We start from the raw sequence: 19,867 nt of genomic DNA, 5'->3' as shown, positions 1-19,867 counted from the left end.
GAGAAAAGAGCATAAATCTTTTGCAAAGCCCTAAACTAAGAGCATTTTTTTTCTTCTTTGAACAATGCAAAGTGCATTTAGTGACACAGGTACAGTGCAGAAACTGCATATCGTATATACCTCTTATTTAAGTCTAGCCATAACATTTTAAATATTAATTTTATAGAAAGTTTTTCCTTTAAAGCCCATTTAATTTTTGACAATTAAATTTCTTCTCTTATGATGTGCCAGGAAAAGACTTGAGGCACTATTATGCCATAACATATGCACTAATTACGTCTGATTACTGTTCATACAAAGAACACGATTGCTTGACTGCCACTGAATTTATGGAAAAAGCAATGTTCCACCAATGGCAGCCTTGTGCATTCACCTTCAAAGGGATACACTTCCCGTTAGTGTTCATCAAAAAAGCACTTTGCTGTAAAGGCCAGCCAACAGAAATACATAATCCTTTAGCCTACACCAAGGATGTTCCATGTTCCTGAATACTTTTTCATGTCCTTGGCTGAAGCTTAAGGTGAGATACAATCATTTTTGTGCCGCACTGCTTCATTTCACCTTTGTGATTTTATTACAGCCCAGTGTAATTTAGAAAAGCCATGAGCTTTACTTTGTGAGGTGGAAGTGTGGCACCAAAATCAAGACACCAGTTCTGTATAGCACTGTCAGCCTGTAGTCTGTGTGGTTGGGGAACACCCAAGATCTATCCTAATATTGTGAACTGTCCCAGCACTAGCAAGCAACAGACTGCCATATGCACATGTGAGAGATGGTTTTGCCTGTATTTTGATGCCAAATAGTTATGCATCCTCCTCTTCATTTTCCATAGCCTGAAAATCCTTATTTCAGAAGAAAAAAAAAATAAAAAAAAAGATGTAATTAAATACCTGGGATTAAGAGATTATAAATGCACTTTTATAAATATAGAGAATAAATCTTTCATGTTTTGCTGAGGCTAGTCACAAGAGGTCAATAGGGCTACTACTTTAAGCCAGACAAGCAAAATATATACAATGATCAAAGATATGTCATGCAAATGATGATAAATTCTGCTGTTTTAGATTACAGAATGTATCTAATGCTACTGGAGTGTGCTATAAGTGGTTTAAATGGCAGATAGTGATTAGCAAACAATTTAAGATCTGTGAGATACTGACAGTAATTTTTTCTGCAGGGCTGGCTTTCTTCTCAGCACTCTACAAGTATCTTCATTCCTGTTTGATTTATATACCATAGCAGAAAAATATGTCCCTAGCATCTGAATTATGGCCACTCGTGACATGTAATTGAGGGGGTTTTCACTGTATTATAGGAAGATACTGACCTTACATACACGCTTTGGAAATACTCATGCAGAAGAACAGGCCAATCTAGGGGATCTGAGTAACACATACTTGAAACAGGTTTAAAGAGCTCGATGTAAGAGCTCTTAGTGAATTCTGAAATTTGGGTTTTCTCGCTGTTTAGCTAATAAAATGTTTTTAAAGAGATGCAGAAACAAAAATGCCAAAGTTAAGTGCTTGGAAACTGGATTAAATAAGGTATCACTTATTAAATTCACTTTTTTTTTTTCTTTTTAGCATAGGAACTGAAACATGGTATTTCTCAAGGAAAAACAAGTATGAGGTCAACAGTCCTGAGTGTAATTCTTGATTCTTAGGTTTTTTTAAATGCATAAAAATATTTTTTCTTCAGAGGAATTGCATTTTCCAAGGGTATTTTTTGACTACTGCATGTTGTGACTTTTAATGAAGTTAAAGTTGTTGTCCTCTGATATAATTAATAGAATGGGACAGGCTATATACTTCCACTCTTAGCTGCCCTGTAACTTTACTGTGGTTTATTTCTGAAAATATATTCAGTAGTTATCATATAGCAACATAAGCAGAGTCACAGATGTTCCTCACTTTTGTCATTGTTGTACTATGTACAGGCTAAAGTAGTGACAGAAAACCTGCAAGAAGAAGAGGAGGACACCATGACAAGGACTACATGTCAGAGTCATGACATAGGTACAAAACTATGTTTTACAATGGATTTTATTGCTGTCTCCATTCATAGAAAAAAACATGCTTAATCCTCATTACTTTATTTGTTTGCCCACCTAATGCCAGTTTTAGCATTCATTTAGCTCTGCGTTCACCACCAGTCAGATTTCACCAACTATATAAAAGATCAGTACATGCCATTACTGATTGTGGATCAAAGCAATGTTTGATAGAAGATCTTTGGAATATGACTATGAAATACCATTTCAGTCTCCAAAACATGGGGGTTACATACAACAGCCTAACTCAAGGGATATTGCACATGATACTTTCAGTGGAAATTATACTGATTTTCTGTAACTCTGCAGTCTGTCCTTGAGTTTGTAAGATTCAGAGTAAAATTCCAAATAGCAGAATAACTGTGATAAACTATCCCAGAGTGGGTACCAAACCAGGTGTCTGTTCAGCAAACATTGAAGTTGTAATTGCAAATATAGCTGCCCTTGCTCTAAACTTTTCAGGAGAGTGGCACCGTCAGTCCTTCTTGATTGGCAGGTACTAATTTTTAACCGCAGGTGAACTTTCAATACTTGTTATAAAATATCTAATAGACAACGGAGGATGAAACAGAAGTTTGTTTGAGATCTGTAATAGAGCAATGTGTCACCAATATAAGAAAAAGATTCTGAATTTAAAAAAATATATAATAATCTTTAGCAAGTTCCCTTTGCAGGCAGAGACTGCTGCAGTAGTTAAAATCTGATTCGGTGTTTTCAGGACACTGTCAGTAACTGTACTAGCCCAGAGCTCTTTCATTTCACTAATGCTCTCAATCCAGAAAGTGGGGCTGAACCAGAGGTATCATGTTGAAACACATTTCTCTTTGGGATAACGTTTGTGTGCCTTGTTGACTTGTCCAATGTTTTCAGTCCTAATATCAAGTAAATGAACTCTGTCTTCCTTGCAGCAGAGATCCCTAAATTCTCTGATCTCTAGCAACCCATCCAAAACTTGGCTCTGTTACAGTAACTAAATAACAAGAACTTTGAACAATGCACTGTAAGACTGTGATGGGGCTCTGCAGCTGGATAGGTGCAAGCCCTGAAAAGTGAAATACTTGCTACTCCCTCTAAGAATAAAGGCCTTTCTTTCTGATGCTAGAAATTGCCAAAAAGAGAATAACTCACTTAAGTTAGTTCAGAATTGTTTTGCCCTCACTCCCAGCCCCAAAGTTCTGAAAACTTTTACTTTGAATTGATTTGAAATATTTTGGTTTTGTTTTTAATCCAGTTACTGAATAAGAAGAAACAGCTATATGTAAAGTGTTGTCCTGAAAAGACTGCAGTTCTTCCTTGGTGTTCATCAGTGTAATTGGTGGTTGTGGCTGACACCTAATCACTATGCATTTTCATATATTACTGTGTCAGTGGGTCCTGTAATATGTCATGGGGGGGAGGGGTGAGGATGCTAATGTGCTACTCCTCCTGCATACATCAAGTCTGAGTCTCTGACAGGACAGAGTGGCTGTGGAGTAGGGTGGCTGGCGCACCCAAAAGCCAGACTTCTATTGTGCCTTAGGTTCATGAGGCCCTCAGTTAGCTGAGACATCGTCACTGTGGATCTGATGGTCCTGTGCACCAAAGCCCCTTTTCTCAGCAAAAAGCTCCTTTTCTGTGCCATTTTGCAGGGCTGGTCACATGGATGGAGTGACAGGTAGGTCTGTGGACTGGGTGTGTACAAGTCCACTGTATGTGGCTCTGCAGAGTAGCCAGGCAGTGCTGTTCTTGGGAAACTCATACAGCTTGTACAAGAACTTCCCACCATCTGAATTATACTAATTACATCTGAATTATACTAATTATAAAAGACACATCTTTACCCTATACAGTTCCATCTCTTTAAGGCTCAACACAGTGTGGTATCTACCCCTGTTTCTGCCTTTTTAAAGCATCTAGAATAACTCAAGTATTTTGCTCTAAGGATCTAGTTGATGTAAGGAAACTCCTTGATGATGAGAGACATGCAGTAGATAGTTTTGGCATGGTAAAAATAATCGAAGTCTGAGCAAAGTTTTTGGCACTAGCACAGAGTCCTAACACAGAATGTCCTAGTCATTACTTACTTCAGCAGGATGAGAACAAGGCCGGGAAATTGGAAGCATGGATCTAAGTGAGCTTCCTGAATACTCCTAAATCAGTATCATGCTGTGTTTTATGCCCCTCTCACCAGGCTGTGTTTTATACCACACTGGAATTTTTGCTTCTGTATGTCCACGTTGCTCTTTGGTGGATAGCAAACTTTGCTAGCTCTGGTTCAGATTCTTTTACCGAATTCCTTGCTAGATGTTCTTGGATTTTTCTGATACATACATTTTTCTGATACATACCACATTTTTCTGGTTTACATAGAACAAATGTGTTTGTTGTTGTTGTTTTGTTTGTTTGTTTGCTTGCTTGCTTGCTTGTTTTTTCTTTTCAAAACTGATCTCTGTGCAGCTTTGAGAAACTTTAGTTGGAATACTTCCCACGTCATGCTGGTATTCTTAGAACCATACACAACTTGTGAAGATTATAAAGAACCTGCTGGTAAGAAGGATTACTTGAGATGTGATAGAGGCAAATTCAGCTTTCTTTGTTATGAACTAAGCTTCTGGTTGTCAGAAGCTGAAAGGAATAATACAGGAAGGATGGCTCCACAATGCTCTGCCTCACTGCCATCAAGCACACAATGGTGACCCAGGTCCTTGGTGTGATCAGAGGGCAGTTGCTTTGTCCCCTCAGCAGTTCCTGTCCTGGTGGAAGCTTTTGGTCTGTTGTTTTCATGGAACAGTTTCACAGATTGCAGGGTTCTTGAAGAACAGGAACGTCTTTGAAATCTTGAAAATTTCAGTGGGTAGTAAATTAGTTTTTTACTAGTCTCCATTCTTCGCCATCATAAACAGTCATTTTTAGAAACAAAGTTCATTGTGGTTTTGTAGCTGTACTTTAAGGACTTCATTCTACTAGTTTTGTTCTGAAATGTTAACAAAACAGAGTTGAATGTACAGAAGATGTAGAGAAGCTGTGATTAAGTAGGAAAGATGTTCTTTACTGTGGTAAAGAAATAATAGAAAAGATAAGTGTTGCTGTAGTTGTAAATTGCCAGTTGCTAGGTTTTTAATTTATTACCATTTGGTGATCTGAACAAATTTAAGTACTTTGCTGATTCTTTGGTTTTGCTGCATTGAAAGAATACAAGAAAGCACGATAATACAAAATTACTTGTCTAGTGTACTTGTATCTCAGGTACACATCATTTCCCTATGTAGCAGTCATTTATGTTGTTGTATTGTGCTTAAGCACATATTTAAAACAGTTTTAATCTTTTTTTAAAAATAACTGCGTTACACCCTGGATGTTTTTGCTGGATTGTAGGTGAGGATGCCAAATGTGGCCCTGGCAGCAGAGATGCTACCTGTACTCTCTCTTCCCCCAAATAAGAGACCTGAAAATCCAGGTGTATTGCTTTCAGGTCCAGCTATCCTCAGAGCTCATTCCTCAAGCCCTTTGCAGTGAAGTAGTTGGGTTTAAAAGGAGTGGTGAAGAGGGAAATTCTAAAGTACATAATAATAGAAATGGCATGATAAAAAGGTTGCCTTTCCCTTCATGTCATGAGAGATTCCCCAGCTCAGACAGGTGCAATGGGGTTGCAAGACGTTCTTATCAATAAATTCCTTTATTGAATACAAAGACAATGTGTCAGGCTTCTGACAGTATTGCTCCCACGTAAACATAAAAAAGCCTTCACTTCACAAAGGAAGAGAATTCTCTCAATGGAATAGAATATTCAGTGTTTGCTTCCTGTCTTGAATTTCCCCATTGTCACAACGACCAAAAACATTACAAGACAGTTACAAATGACAGCTTTACACAAAGAGGCAAATAAGTGGACATATTGAGAAGAAAAAAAGCATTTACAAAGTTTAATGTTCCTATTAGCAACCACTCCAGGAAAAGTGTGATTGTACTAATTATAATGTATTCAGAGTTTTCATTGATAAACAGGGAAAAGACAAAAATCCATGGCACAAGCAAACAAATGCTAATTACTGAAGAATTCATTCTTATAGACAATTTCGCATGACAATACTGTGGTATACAGTCATAGTCATACCAAATACAGAGTTTCTTTGATCATAATATTTATCTGTTACATCTAAAATACAGTTGACATAGAATCACTGAATGGTTTGGGTTAGATGGGATCTTAAAGCCCATCCAGTTCCAACCCCCTGCCATGGGCAGGGACACCGCCCACCAGCCCAGGTTGTCCAAAGCCCCATCCAGCCTGGTCTTGAGCACCTCCAGGGATGGGACATCCACAGCTTCTCTGGGCAACCTTTTCCTGTGCCTCACACCCTCTGAGTAAAGAATTTCTTCATTATATCTAATCTAAATTTCCCCTCTCTAAGCTTAAAATCACTTCTCATTGTCCTATCACTACACTACCTGACAAAGAGTCCCTCCCTAGCTTTCTTGTAGGCCATGGAAAGTACTGGGAGGCTGCTCTAAGTTCTAAATGAAGGTGCAAGGGTATTCGGTATGGAAGGGTATGTAAGGTCCCTATACAAATGGAAAGATTTCTGAGCTTATCTATTTTTATATATATATATTTTTTAGAAATATATATATATATGTAATGAAGAGGTAAGTTAGTAGTAATTAACCATATTATTCTTCAGGGTTCATGTAAACCTATGCTGATGCTGAAGGAGGAGAGACTGAGTGTGACCTTTTCTCAGTAATCAACACTTTGGTAATTTAAAAAACACCCTGTTTGAAAGCTGCATGATAATCATTTCTTTGGATCCAGTTTCCTTTTCTCTTTGTTACCCCAAGTGGATGACAAATTCACTAGAGGAACAAATCAGCAATGAAAATGATATACTTAAGCTGCACAAAATACACGATCTCAGTATGTCCTCACCAACCTGAATAGGCTGATGAGAGGTTTCTGAGATTTCAAGTCTATTCTTAAATCTATACTCAGGTTTCAATACAAAGAAAGAATTTTCTGTTTGTTTTTTGTTTTTTTTTCTTGTCCCAGATATTTCTATGTGCAAATGTCTTTATTCACCCTAGAGGACTTCCAGTGGTCATTCAGTCCTCAGCAGTCCCTAAATGTATCAAACAAGCAATTCTGGTCAAAAGCACTGAAGCTCAGGGATGTGAACGCATGGACAATTCATCTAGAGGAATTGTTTTACTGAACTGCAAGCTTTTTGGTTTGAAATGTTAACTTCAATATGCCACTGATTGAACTGAAGGGCCAATTTCATTCTTTAAGGAAAGCCTGTTGAGAGAGAGAAAGCGCTGGTTTTGTCCTCTGGGTTCTTGGAATGACATTACAGGTAAAAATAAATCCCCCAAAAAAGTAATTCTGAACAGACCTGCAATTTGCATTAGCATTGTGGGTACTGTACAGAGCAAATACTTGATAATGCAAGAATTGGTAGGGGCAATCCAAAATCTATCCATTTGGTGGTGGTACTGTCTGATCCACTAGAAGTACAGGATATTACCTACTGAAGCTGTATGGGAGTTAATTCACTGAAGCTGCCTGGAGTTAGGATCCACGGTAGAAAGATTCACAGCTCTTGGAAATAAATTATCTGTCTGTGGCATTGACCCATATTGTTTGTTTTGACTATGTCAGGTGAAATTCAGAACCAAGTAAAGATTATGAAGATAAGCGTAGGCAGAATTTTTCGAACTTTAAAGAAAGACTTATGTCTAATTTCTGTCAAATTTTCATTAGAGGTCCAGGTCAGTTGCTCAAAATTGATTCATCCGGCATTAAATGGAACATTGTAGATACTGGCATTTCTATAATACAGAGAAAAGGCCTGCAGATGCTTAAAAGGGTATTGAAAAGTCTCAAGCTAGATGGAGGGTTGGGCATCCACACTATCAAAGCAACATTAAAAGTGCATTGTAGACCGTGCTGCTTTGTGCTAGAACAAAACCACACATTGAGGTCAAGGGATTCTTTTGTAGTTGTGCTGTATCCCAGCGCTCAATTCCATTAAAGTTCTTGATAATCATCTCCCTTATAGCAGGCTTTATCATCTTTTTTTTCTACTTTCCAAGAACAACCCTGCAGAAGGGTTTTGCAGTGTAATTTAAAGCCAATCTGGTCAAAAAAGAAAAAAAAAAAAAAAAAAAGTCTTTTAAGCAACTTTTAGAAGGTTTTGTCTTCTCCAGAGAACATTTGGTTGAATTCCGTGTATTCCCGATGTTCCAGAATGGAACGTTTGTTGGTTATTTTTGCCATTTTGCATGTTGTATTGTATTTTAAAGTCCACCACTCTAAGTTTTGTATGCAGAAAAGTGATCAGACTACATTTTCAATAGAAAACAGGGATGTCCTTGACAGCAAGTTTTATAGAGAAGTTGCCAGCAACTTGATAGCAATTTTGAAGATAAAATGATAGCAAAAATAGGATATATAAAATGTATATGTGAGTAGGTTCAACATAAAATGAAATGTCAGTATTATAATTATTTGTATCAAGGTATCAAAATAGTGAAGATGATAGCCTTATCTGTGCTTTCTGATAATGTTTTGTCCAGCATCCAGTAGCTATACTAGAAGCTATAGAAATGATAAGAAAAAAAAAAAAAAAAACCATACTTCCTAAGCAGTTTTTTTCTATGAGGAAAAGGACATACATTCTTTGTAGTATCCCAAGTAAATTCATTTGTCTCTGACTCTTCTTTTCTTTCTGATTCTTCTGATTTTCCCACAGATACATTCATTCGCTGCCAAGGCATATCCTCATGCCTGTTCACCTGCATTGTTTAAAAGTCATAGTCGTTCTAAACTTTACTCATAGGCTGCTGTCCCAGCTTATCTGACTCCCTATGAATCTCAACCATGACACAGAGCCTGCCTTTTTGCTTTCACACTGATACAAGTTGTAATCAGTGGATCCTTAACTCCAGTATCATCTGCCTTTGTCTCTTGGATAAGCCTAGGCTTCTTCCTGAAATCTAGATCTGATGTACACTGGAACTGAAAAAATGCATTTCACATTTTATTTCTAAATGTGCCATTTCATGTACATACTCAAAATGCTTAATTACGTAAGTTATTCAGTGGCCTTTTCCAAAGCTTGATGTAAACAATAGCAGTTCTTCTACTTGTTTAATAAGATTGCACCAAGCTTCCCATAGGAGAACAAAAAATACCGGACAATCCCCTCTACTAAACAAAAGACTTGGTTTCATTCACTGTTTTGTAGACTGCCAAAACTTAGGTTATTTTTCCTGGATTGCTAAGTAAATAATTATTTAATTCATGTTTTCTCATTCTAAGGGAATGGAAATAGATGTGAAGGAAGCGAGCTTGATTAATGTGGTAAATACATTAAGTCTGACATGCATCATCCTAAAACATGTCCATTAAGCCTGACATATTTGAGCAAACACATTCACGTTAAAGAACCCTCAAAACCTGGAGGCAGATTAGGTGAGGTCTGTAATGAATTACTGAGATAAATGTAACAGAATAAGTGACAGAGGAAAGATGGTGAACAAATTGATCTGAATTACAGCCTGTGCATTCAGTAAAGAGAGGTGATCCACATCAGAAAGGCAAAAGAATAATCCAGAAGTTGTTTAAATGTCAGGCGAATCCTTGGACGCCTCTAATGCATTTAATGAAGAAGAATATTCAACTGATAAAATGTCTTTTGACCACAAAAGAAATCCTCCTTTGTCATGAAGTCTCAATGCCTGAGAAAATAACTTATCCCTGTCAGTGTTAATTCCTTTCATCAGACCATTGATAGAAGTTGAGAAGAACCATTTAGCAAACATCTTATCACTGATACAGGAGTTGATTTGTTCATTTACACATGATCAGATAAAGGAAAAATGTTTGTTTTATCTTCCCCATCACCACCCAGTAAAGCTGTGGAATATCTCAAAAATCTACAAGTGAGTGTGAGGTTGCTGTCTGTAAAAGCCATCAAACAAACCCAGTTATCACTGAGTAAGTTTCCAGCATGGGGCTGTTATTTGGAATCTGCATACTCAAAAGTTTTATGGCTTGATACAAGTTGTGATAAAGTGTGAAATTTTTCATTAATCCCTTCTATATGGGCAATGTCACAAATATGTGTATGTGTGCATTTATTTGTACCTCAATAACAAAGCCATTTTCTAAAGCCCTGTGTACATGTGCTGGCTGAGAGGTAAGTATTAAATCTGTAGATGCTGACTAGGAAGCACACTTTAATAAGTGTGCTTCCTGGGCTGCAGCTTTGAAATGGGACTTCAGTGTAGCAGACAACTTAATGACACGCCCTCTCACTGTATCTAGCCAACTTGGGTGTTAATCCAAAGGACTTGTTCTCAGTTGCTAAAATGCTGAATTAATAAACGCTGAAATAAGCTGCTTACTTCTATGAACATCAGAATTCATCCGTGACAGTAATGGCTTAAAAAACAAACAAACAAACTCAACATCCAGACCCATAAGTGGCCTGGAAGATACCTGGCAGACCCTCACAACCTCCTTACCTATCATTATCTCTCTGTCCTCAGGATTTTTCAGACAAGAGGTACGTATGAAAGCGCAGAAGCAGAACTGAGCTCAGCTGGGTAAAGAGCAGTTGTATTTGTACTTTCACTCACTTAAATGTCTGTCAGTTCCTTTAATCTTGGTGTGCCCAAGACACGGGATACTGGCTGTGTGCTCAGAGGAGAATCTGCCATGTTGTCATGTGCACAGAAGCTTTATACAGATATTAGTTATACATCTAAATCATGAGTATAGAGGGGCAGTGTCTCCACTAGAATTAAAATTTTCTCCTTCTTTCCCTCTTCCACTTCAGTGCAGAATTGGTTGTTTTGTTCCCTGGGTTCGAAGTCTGTGGCATTTCATGCCTCCATCTAATTTCCCCAAATTGCTCACACTTGAATGCTATTATCAAGCACTGTTCTACCCCTTTTTGTACTTCAAAATCTTCCTTCTTTGTTCCTTCAGCGCTGCTGAAATGACCCCTATCTGTGGTTTACTTACTCTTCTGAGCTCAAGTAGCTGAAAGAAGACATTGTTAAAGAGAAACCTTGTTTAGTAACCACTAGGCATTGCAAGAACTGACTTTCTTGTGTGTAGCAACATGCCCCTAGGAGCATATAGGGCAGAAGGGACCCCCAGAGGTCCAGACGCTTCTTGCTCAGGGACTTACCAGTTCAGGTTTGAATGTCTTCAAGGATATTGTTCTAAATTGGTCCATGGCCAATGCATCATTGCTTTGGGAGGTTTTACATAACATTTAGCAGTCCTGTGTTTTTGTGCTGCAGTATTCTTGTTACTGACAATCAGTGTGGTCATGTTGTTGAATGGCCTTCCAAGTCAGCATGGAGCAGCCTTCTGTAGTGCCTCATTTACTGCCCCAGGGCTTGCTCATCAGAAACAGCCCATGCACTGGTGCATAAAGCTGATTAAATACCTTCTTCTTCTGAGTTGCTCCACATCTTTTCAGTGGGGATTTATTAGTTTTGGGGTGAGATAGGACATGAATAGGTGACTTTGCAGAATGGAAAGATCTGCAAGAGGAAGAGCATTATGTTGGTTTGGGCCACTAGAAAAGGGACTGTCTGCTGTACTGTGTTCTTCACTCTTCTTTGGCATTTGGGTATTTCTGCAGGGATTAATTTTGAAATGACGTTCTGAAGGAGTCTATTATAATAGAGTGAAACTTTCTGTGTATTTTTGTAATTGTTACTTATGTAGGCTGAAGATGATGGAGAACCTTGCCAATGTAAATAATACGAAACTAACATCCATTAGTGTCTTCTAATTTATGTCAGCTTACCTTCTTCACAGTCTGGCAGAGACAAATCATTTCTTTGTACTTTAACAGATAGTACACAGAGCACTTGTCTAATTGCCAGTTCTTCTGCAGCGCTGCTGCAGCCTACTGTCTAGCTTGTCTTCTTCGATGCAGAGTATTCATATTTTGGATCAACACTTCCTTATTAGCCACAATGATTTTCTGTTAATTTCATTCTTTTGTCATTATGGTTGTTCACCCAGAAATACTATATTTTATCACTAGAATGAGTAGAAGTGTGGCTCTTTGTACATTATATATAGGATGCAGTCTAATTATTATTCAAGATACTGAGAATCTGCTGGTCTCATTCAGGCTTAAAATGTCAATTAAACACGATAGTCTGGTTCTTCAGCTCTGAAGTTAATGCTGCTGTGTTGATTTTCACTGGCTTACAGTCTGACCCAATCTATATTTGTTTTTATCACTCATATCAGAACTGTACCTGATTAGCATACTTAATACAGACTAGGATATGCTGGTATTCTCTATGTTAGTTTAAGTCCTTCTGTTTGAAACTTTTCTGTTTTGCCTGGTTTTTGCTCCTGGCTAGGACCATCTGTAGGCATTTGTATGGATCTTCAGTCATGCATTTCCTATTAACTCTAATTCATACACCTGAAATACAACTGAGCAAACTGAAAAGCATTTTGAGGGAGTATGTGTTCAGTTACTCCAAGCATTTGTTTCAACCGTCCTCATATGAGCTCCGTGTTCCTTTTCTAAAATGACATTTAGGAGAATTTTCATGGGAAACACATTTTCACCTGAATTATCAATTATATTTAAGCTCTATCAGCATATGCCTTTCTAAATCTTCAGTATGAGGATGAGATACCAATTCCTAATTTGATGCTGTCTTTGCCATTTTTAATGGAGTTTGAGGAGCTTTGATTTGTATCTTAAGTCAGAGACTGAACTGTTGACATTTAATTATGCAATTAGTAATTATGGCATCTCGTAGAAAAGCAGGCTCTTCAAAAATAAATATAGAGAAATAATAATTATACAATTAGTGCATTGTTTTTTTAATTCTAGATGATCTTGAAAATTTCTCAGTATTTGGATAATGCACTGTGAGAAAAAGAAAAAGCAAAAAATATAGTGATTTCCCTACTTACTGTCTTTAACATGCAAAGAGATCTAGTATGTTGTTTTAAACTGCTCATTCTAATGGTGTTTTTGAAACGCCATTTAACATCACATACTTTTTTCTTTTTTTTCCAAAAAAAAACAGACTTCCTGAAAAAAATCACTGTTCGTTCTTCTGGCTTTAAATCATGATGGTTTCTCACCAACCCCTACTTCCTTGCAGATACTTTCACAGTGATTCAGCTGATTTGGAGGAGCTGAACTTGAGTACTGAAATTAAAAGATTATAGTTCACCTAAAAGTCAGTCAGAGCTCTCTGTGCTCACTCTGTTAATGAGTTTTCACTTCATTAATTAAGAAATAAAATCAGGCTGTTTCAGGTGTGCATGTATATATTTAACTGTTTATTGCTAGTACCCTTAAGTAAAGCCATCTGCAGGGCAAAACTAAAAATAAATTATTTAAAGCCTCATTTAATATTTATGTGGCTTTAATTACAGTCTTGTTTTCTATTAATAAACAAAAAGCAACGATGTTACTAAAATAAATATAGCGTGTTCTCCTGTGTATTTACAAAACCCAGAGCTTTCTGTGCATTTAGTAATTGGTCAGTGTTACCAGGGAGAGCATTTATGGTTACGCACCATCACTAGTCCTGTGCGTTGGGAACAGAACATCAAAGAAAGTCTCAACATGAGTGAAACCAAACTCCAATTTTTAAGAGATGTTTAAGTGCAAGTAAATCAGTGATTCCATGTCTTTGTCCTTAAGGGCTTCTAATGTACCAGTCAGTGAACTCAAGCCCTCGAGGGACCAGCCAAGTAATACCAGCAGCAAATGTTCCCTTGGGCACTGTGTGCAGCCCATGTATGGGATGCTACGTGTGCCCTCAGCTCTTCTGTAAATGTGGTCTAATGGAGATGTTCCCAACTAAAGTCAACCCAGCTACCTCTAATAGTAAGAGCAAAAATAATGATCGTAATGCTTCTTGGAAGTCTTTTGCAGCACAGTTCCTGAACAGCCTCCAAAATAGCTGCATTAAACTGAGTTTGGGTATTTCCACACAAGCATTACAGATTGAAGTGACTGCAGGGTGGTTATATGCTGCCTGTGAAGCTCTGAGGTTCTTTACCCTTACACCGTCACTATGTAATGGGGAGGTGCAGTTAGCTCGGTGTTTTAATATGAAGAACTGAAGCATAGTGAGAGAAAGAGAAAGGCCTGTGGTTACATGGAAGAGGCATGGCTGAGGCAGCCCTTTTAGGTTGCCTCTTAGGTTTTGCTAATTTATTATGTACAATTTCAGAGCGTGGGGATGGGTCTCTTCTATTAGACAGCAGGAAATGAAAGGAAGGATCCATCCTTGCCTTGAATGAGTATTGCCATATTGAGTTGTTCCTTATGACAACATGCAATTATTGGCTTCTGACCTTTGCATTTCAGGGTTCTAAGGGAAACAGAAAGCTACTCTCTCTTCATGAAAGTTCCTGGAAAAGCCAAATTTCTGCATTTCTGCAGATCTGTTGCTTATCCAGGATTCACCCTTGCATCAGGTTCCTTTTCTTTTCAACTATTACTCGTCTATCAGGATGTCTTAAAGATAGTTGCAGGTCTCTAAGGCTCATTGGCAGCTGCAGAGGTAAAACTAAAAGGACATACAGCCATAAAGAAGAGGGATGGTTCCTCAAATTATTTGTAGGCTGGCCTCATTGGCAGCCAGGCTGCGCTGGACTGCAGTTAATTACCTTTTACATGGAGCTTAAAGTTGCTGTTCACATGAATTGGAGGTCTCAGTCTTTCTATTCTAAAGATTCCAAAATCGTTTCTAAAGGGCTAAAACCATATCTCTTTCTAATATCCTGGCTCCTGAGAACAGTGAATAGATTTTTAGAAAGAAAGTATTCCAACGTAATACAGAGAGATTATGTCAGCAGTCATCTGTTGTGGGACCATGTGGAAGCTGCAAGGTACACCTATGTATTTAGCAGACACCCAGGGAAGTGGAACACAAAATTTCAAGCATTATCTTAGTTCTTGTTACAACTTATTTAAAGTTTTGTTCTGTGTAACAACCCTGCTCAAAATAGCTTACCACCAGTCTTTCCAAGTATGCAAGGAAGGGACCTAAATGCCTGGAGGGAGATTGAAAGTGCCCATATGTAACTGTTAAACTGGTGAACAGAATTATCAGTACTCACTAATAATTAAAACTAATCTTTTGACTTATTTTGAATTGCATTTTAAAGCGGGACTTGAAGTGAAATGAGGCAGCAATTGCATGTTTCAACATAGGAAATACATTTCAAAGATGCAATTATGGGCATGGAAAACTGTGAAGACAACTGTCAAACTGCTGGACAAATGACATATTGAGGTTAGTGATTTTTGCAAAGAACTTTAGGAAGAAGCAGTAGAAGAAATACTAAATTGATAAAGTTGGTAAAGTCTGTATTTAGTGTTTATTATTATTGTTATTATTGCCATTATAAATAGGCATAAACTCTAATCCTACATTCAAACAGCCATGAATTTAGTTCAAGTCTACTTACAGATTCATTATTTGAAAATCCACTGCACAGTCCTCCTCCCATTTACCCTTTCTCAGTATACATTAGAAATAATTACGTTTCACCAGTGCAGTGCCTAGGGGAGTATCAGGGCTGTGAAAACTTGTGGTTTATATAGTTTTACTTAGGATAGCCTTCAGTTTTTGTAGTTTTGCATAATGGTTACATTCAGATCCAGATAGAAAACAATAATGCATTCATCTTTGTTGGATCAAATGATGGCATAAACCCAGAAGGAATAATTTGCTTAAAATTGACATTGATTTGGCAGAAATACGTTCATTTTTTTTGTGGTTGCTTTAGCATTGCAGATGAAGAGAAGGATGTGCAAATAAAGAGATCTGTTTTGCCATCTGTAGTTTAAGTTCTTCCTGCCAATGCCACATGTAGCTTAAAGATGTTTATTAACTGATAAAGCAATTTTGCAGAGACCTATTTACATTTGAGATTTTATATGTTAAAAAAAGAAAAAGAAAAAGTATTAATTAATAATTTGGCGTGTTTGATAATACTAGAAAAATGATACTACCACTGTGTGTCAAGAAAAAAAAAATTACATATTCTCTGGTTCCCCATGTCAGCTTAATAGAAGTCTTGATCTTTCTAATGCAGAGAAAGATAATTTGTTAGAATTTGTGTACTGATGGGATTAATGCCCTTTCATTCTTAGTGGTGTAGGTACTCCTTGCAGAAAGCCCACTCGGTGTTAGATATCTCTCAAAACCTTCTTTTAAGGCTTAAGTGAGTCTGTACTTCTGAAAACAGCTTGCTGGAAATTTCCCAGTGAAACTGTTCTTGATACAGAGCTATTTATGACTGATTTTTTTTTTTTCTTAAAAATGTCTGCTTTCTGTGGAAAATTCTGGTTGTTATTCAAAAGTTTCAGCTGAAATTTGTGTCAATCATATGCAGTTTGGGAGGCCAGAACTTGAAAATTTATGTGAGGAAGATATCAAACCAGCTGTAGTGGTGAGCACAGAGGAGAACTCCACACTTTTCCTGAGGTGGGATGCTTCTTTGGTAGAAAATGTGTCCCTGTGCTATGAGCATTATCTAGAAAGGCTGGTTTAAGCAGAACACCCTGTGATCTTTTTTTCTTTTTTTTTTCTTTCTTTTATTTTTTTTTGGACCTAAAATACAATTGTCCTGTTTGTTGCTGTTCGATGCGTTTTTGATGTTAAGATAGATCAGCCATCACAGTTAAGTGACATACACGCTTCTGTAGCTTTGCTACCTTCAAATAGAAACTGTTTAAAGTAGAGATTATGGCTGTTCGCGGTAATTGCATCTTGGAATCCGTCGATATGTTTTATTAGTATCCTCGTGGCTCCAAGTGACAGGGGATGGCTGAAGTTACTGAACTGCTTCTGGAAATCCTGACCCCTCAAGCAGTGCTGAGAGGCGGCTGTGTCAGTCATAGCACAAGTTGGTGGAGAGGCAAAACTTGACTTACAGCACAGTAGGACCTACAATTACATCCTCTTGAGACCTGTAAATCCTTCCCTATGTGCCCGCATCCAAAAATGTCTCCTATTATTATGTTTAATTCAAAGTGAGTCAATTGCCCGATCATTTTGAATGAGATTATGTGTACCATAAGACAATATACCTGCTTAATACAATTGCTGATCGAGGGCTTATTACTTTAGTTCTATGAATAAAACTTTGGATCTTGTGGTTTCTGTAAAGATTTTTACATGTGATTTAAGCAGCATAAGAAAACTCATATTCTTTTAACTAAGTGCTCAAAATAACAGCGGGTAAATACATGAGCTTCTGGAAATTATAACGGCCCCTATGGAAAGGAAGACTGATGTGATTTGTGAATAGACTAAGAATTTCTTAAACCCCTTTTAAGATAAGACTTTATTAGGATGTGAATCTTTATTAGAGTAAATATTTTGAAATACTCTCCAGTCATTCAATTAAAGGTTTGTATACAATTATACGTGGCATTACGTTCCCCTTAGTAAAAGCATCTTGAAGAGGTGTGTATAAGCAGTTTTTAAAAGCTGTATTACAGCTGTGTTATCACTTTTTGTGTCTTCTTTTGTATGATCTTCATGAAATCTCTTGGATATGTCCTGGGACTCAATATAAGTTTACCGAAGTTCAACACTAGAAAGACTTCTATATACCTAATGTGAGAGAGGCTTGGGTCCATTGTGTATTTTGAATTATATCCTATTTTTAAGTATCAGTATAGAGCTTACCCTGAGGGAGGCTGGACCCACGTCTCTTGTGTTGTGCTGGAAGCAATTCCCTTCATAGTAGCTGTTCTATGTTTTCTTGTATTTTTTCCCCAAAATTGATTTTCCTTTCACATGTGTTGTGTAAAAAGAGGAGCACAGAAGGGTGCTTTGTAAGAGACTGAGAGCTCCTCTTGTTCACTGACCTTAGAGTGACCAATACAGAGGCTTCAGGAGGAACACAAAAATGAGGCCAGCAGTTGGCTTCCCTGGGTATTTTCTCCAAGCCAGCACAATGATTTGTAATGAGGGTAGGTCCTGAGCTAGAGATAGTGTCTTTAGAAACAATAACAAAGTTTGAAAATAATTAGGTTTAATGATCTGTTGCTGGTATTTAAGATGTATTTTTAAATGATATGTGCTCAGGAGAATGTGACTAATACATTCTGGGTTGTCAGTTCCTGTCAGCAGGCTATGTTTATTTCAAACTTCTAATTTTTGCATTTTGGAGGAAGACATAAGAAACCTACAGAGGGAGTTGCTATTGTAATTTTTCTCTGTTGAAGAAAAATGTCATTTTCAGAATTCCTAATACCTACCAGCCTAAGTGTATGTCCCATTTCTATTCTCCTCTTGCCTATACCCTCAGAGTAGTGCACAGTTTTCAAAGATATTTTTTATTCCATTTAATTTGGGTGCTGTCTCCATATTGAAGATGTCTTGGTGGTCTACTGATACCAGAAAACTCTGGTGGAACACCAGTAATGTTACAGTGTGCCAAAGCCTGTCCAACTGCACAAACTTACATGGTGTCCTGCTGATGCAGAACATGGACTGAATGATTGAATGATTGTCTTGCCTATGAAAATATTAAAACTCAAATTTATTCAGGAGTAGGGTGTTCAGCAAACTTTCAGAAAACTTCCTGCTCAGTGTTAATGTCTTGGCTGATGTTTTCTCTAAACTCTTATTGGGAAGAAGCTTCTCAACATTGAAGGTCTTCCTCAGATTGTCCACATCTGTCTTACAACAGCCTGTTGTCAAAAGATTCCCATGCAGTAAGGAATTTCTTGATTTCCTTATTTCCTTATTTCCATTTTCAGTTGTATGTTCCTCTACTGTAGGACTTCCAGGCACTTTGTTTTCTGCCTCGAATCAAATCCCCATGATGGGAGGGAAGGGCTATTTCAATATTTCAGTCTTGATTCTAGTCTGACTGTTCGGTAAATGGCAGATGGTAAGTCTATCTGTGCCTACTATAAAAGCTAGTGCTATTGTGTGAGCTTCTTTCTTCCTTGACAGGGAAAGAGACAAAACAAAACAAAATCAGGCAAGGAATTTGCCTTGTTTGCCAGAAAAGATTCACAAGCAAAATCAATTAAGCTGAAATACAACTTTTTTTTTCAGACTTTAATGTTCTGCAGAAACACTTTTTATCTATCAAGTAGTACTGTTGCAGCATCAGAGATTTTACTTTTACAAATTTTCATTATGTAGTCTTGTGCAGCTCTCGCTGATAACAGCCATTTGAAGTGTCAGCACGACTGATGAAATCAGATGGGCCATGAACTGATTGGTTTGAAAGCTGTCACTGAGATGTGTAACATATTCTTTTTGAATTTGCGGTTGCCTCATAAAAGTTTAAAAACAACACAAGATAATGTTGTATGTTCATTCATTCAGTAATGCAAATTGTTCTCACAGATACTTCTTTGTTTGTTGAATATAAAACAAGTGATTAGTTACTTCTGTTAGTGCACAGTTGACATTAGTACAGAATATTGTGGCGTACTCTGTGGATTTAGGACTAAGTTTTTCAGGATTACTCAGCATAGTCCAGTCAGGAGTTTTCAAAAATTTGTCTTTTAAGTGTCACAGTGGGAGCTGCTGAGCTTTGAGCAGTTTGAAAGCCAGAGCACTTTGTAGTTGAGAATTAAAAATTAGTGAGATGTTTTAAAAATCTGTTTTCCACATGGTGTATTTCCTTTCTTGTGGATAAAGTGAAGGCAGAATTGATTTAAACTATTTTTCCTTTTAATTAAGTGTTATGCTTTTGGTGTGTTCTTCTATCACTCTCTCAATTATTTTAAAAATGGCAGACTATGTGTTCTTGGAAGTATGATTCATTTTTCTTGATTTTATACT

At 37.4% G+C, this 19,867-nt stretch overlaps 1 protein-coding gene across 31 annotated transcripts in view; it reads left to right on the top strand.

Annotated features, from left to right (window-relative positions):
• The window catches only part of NCKAP5 (NCK associated protein 5), a 435,119-nt gene that overhangs the window by 379,896 nt on the left and 35,356 nt on the right, over positions 1 to 19,867 (top strand). For 30 of the 31 annotated variants that reach the window (XM_072040698.1, XM_072040699.1, XM_038182175.2 and 27 more), the window contains one exon: positions 1,937 to 2,015. The exons of the other annotated variant lie outside the window; for it this stretch is intronic. In XM_072040698.1, the coding sequence (XP_071896799.1) occupies positions 1,937 to 2,015 (79 nt within the window). The remainder of the gene's footprint in view (positions 1 to 1,936; positions 2,016 to 19,867) is intronic. 31 annotated transcript variants of the gene reach the window in all.

Source organism: Anas platyrhynchos, chromosome 7, assembly GCF_047663525.1.
Source record: "Anas platyrhynchos isolate ZD024472 breed Pekin duck chromosome 7, IASCAAS_PekinDuck_T2T, whole genome shotgun sequence".
Taxonomy (NCBI): domain Eukaryota; kingdom Metazoa; phylum Chordata; class Aves; order Anseriformes; family Anatidae; genus Anas; species Anas platyrhynchos.
This window is presented reverse-complemented; position numbering and strand designations above follow the sequence as displayed.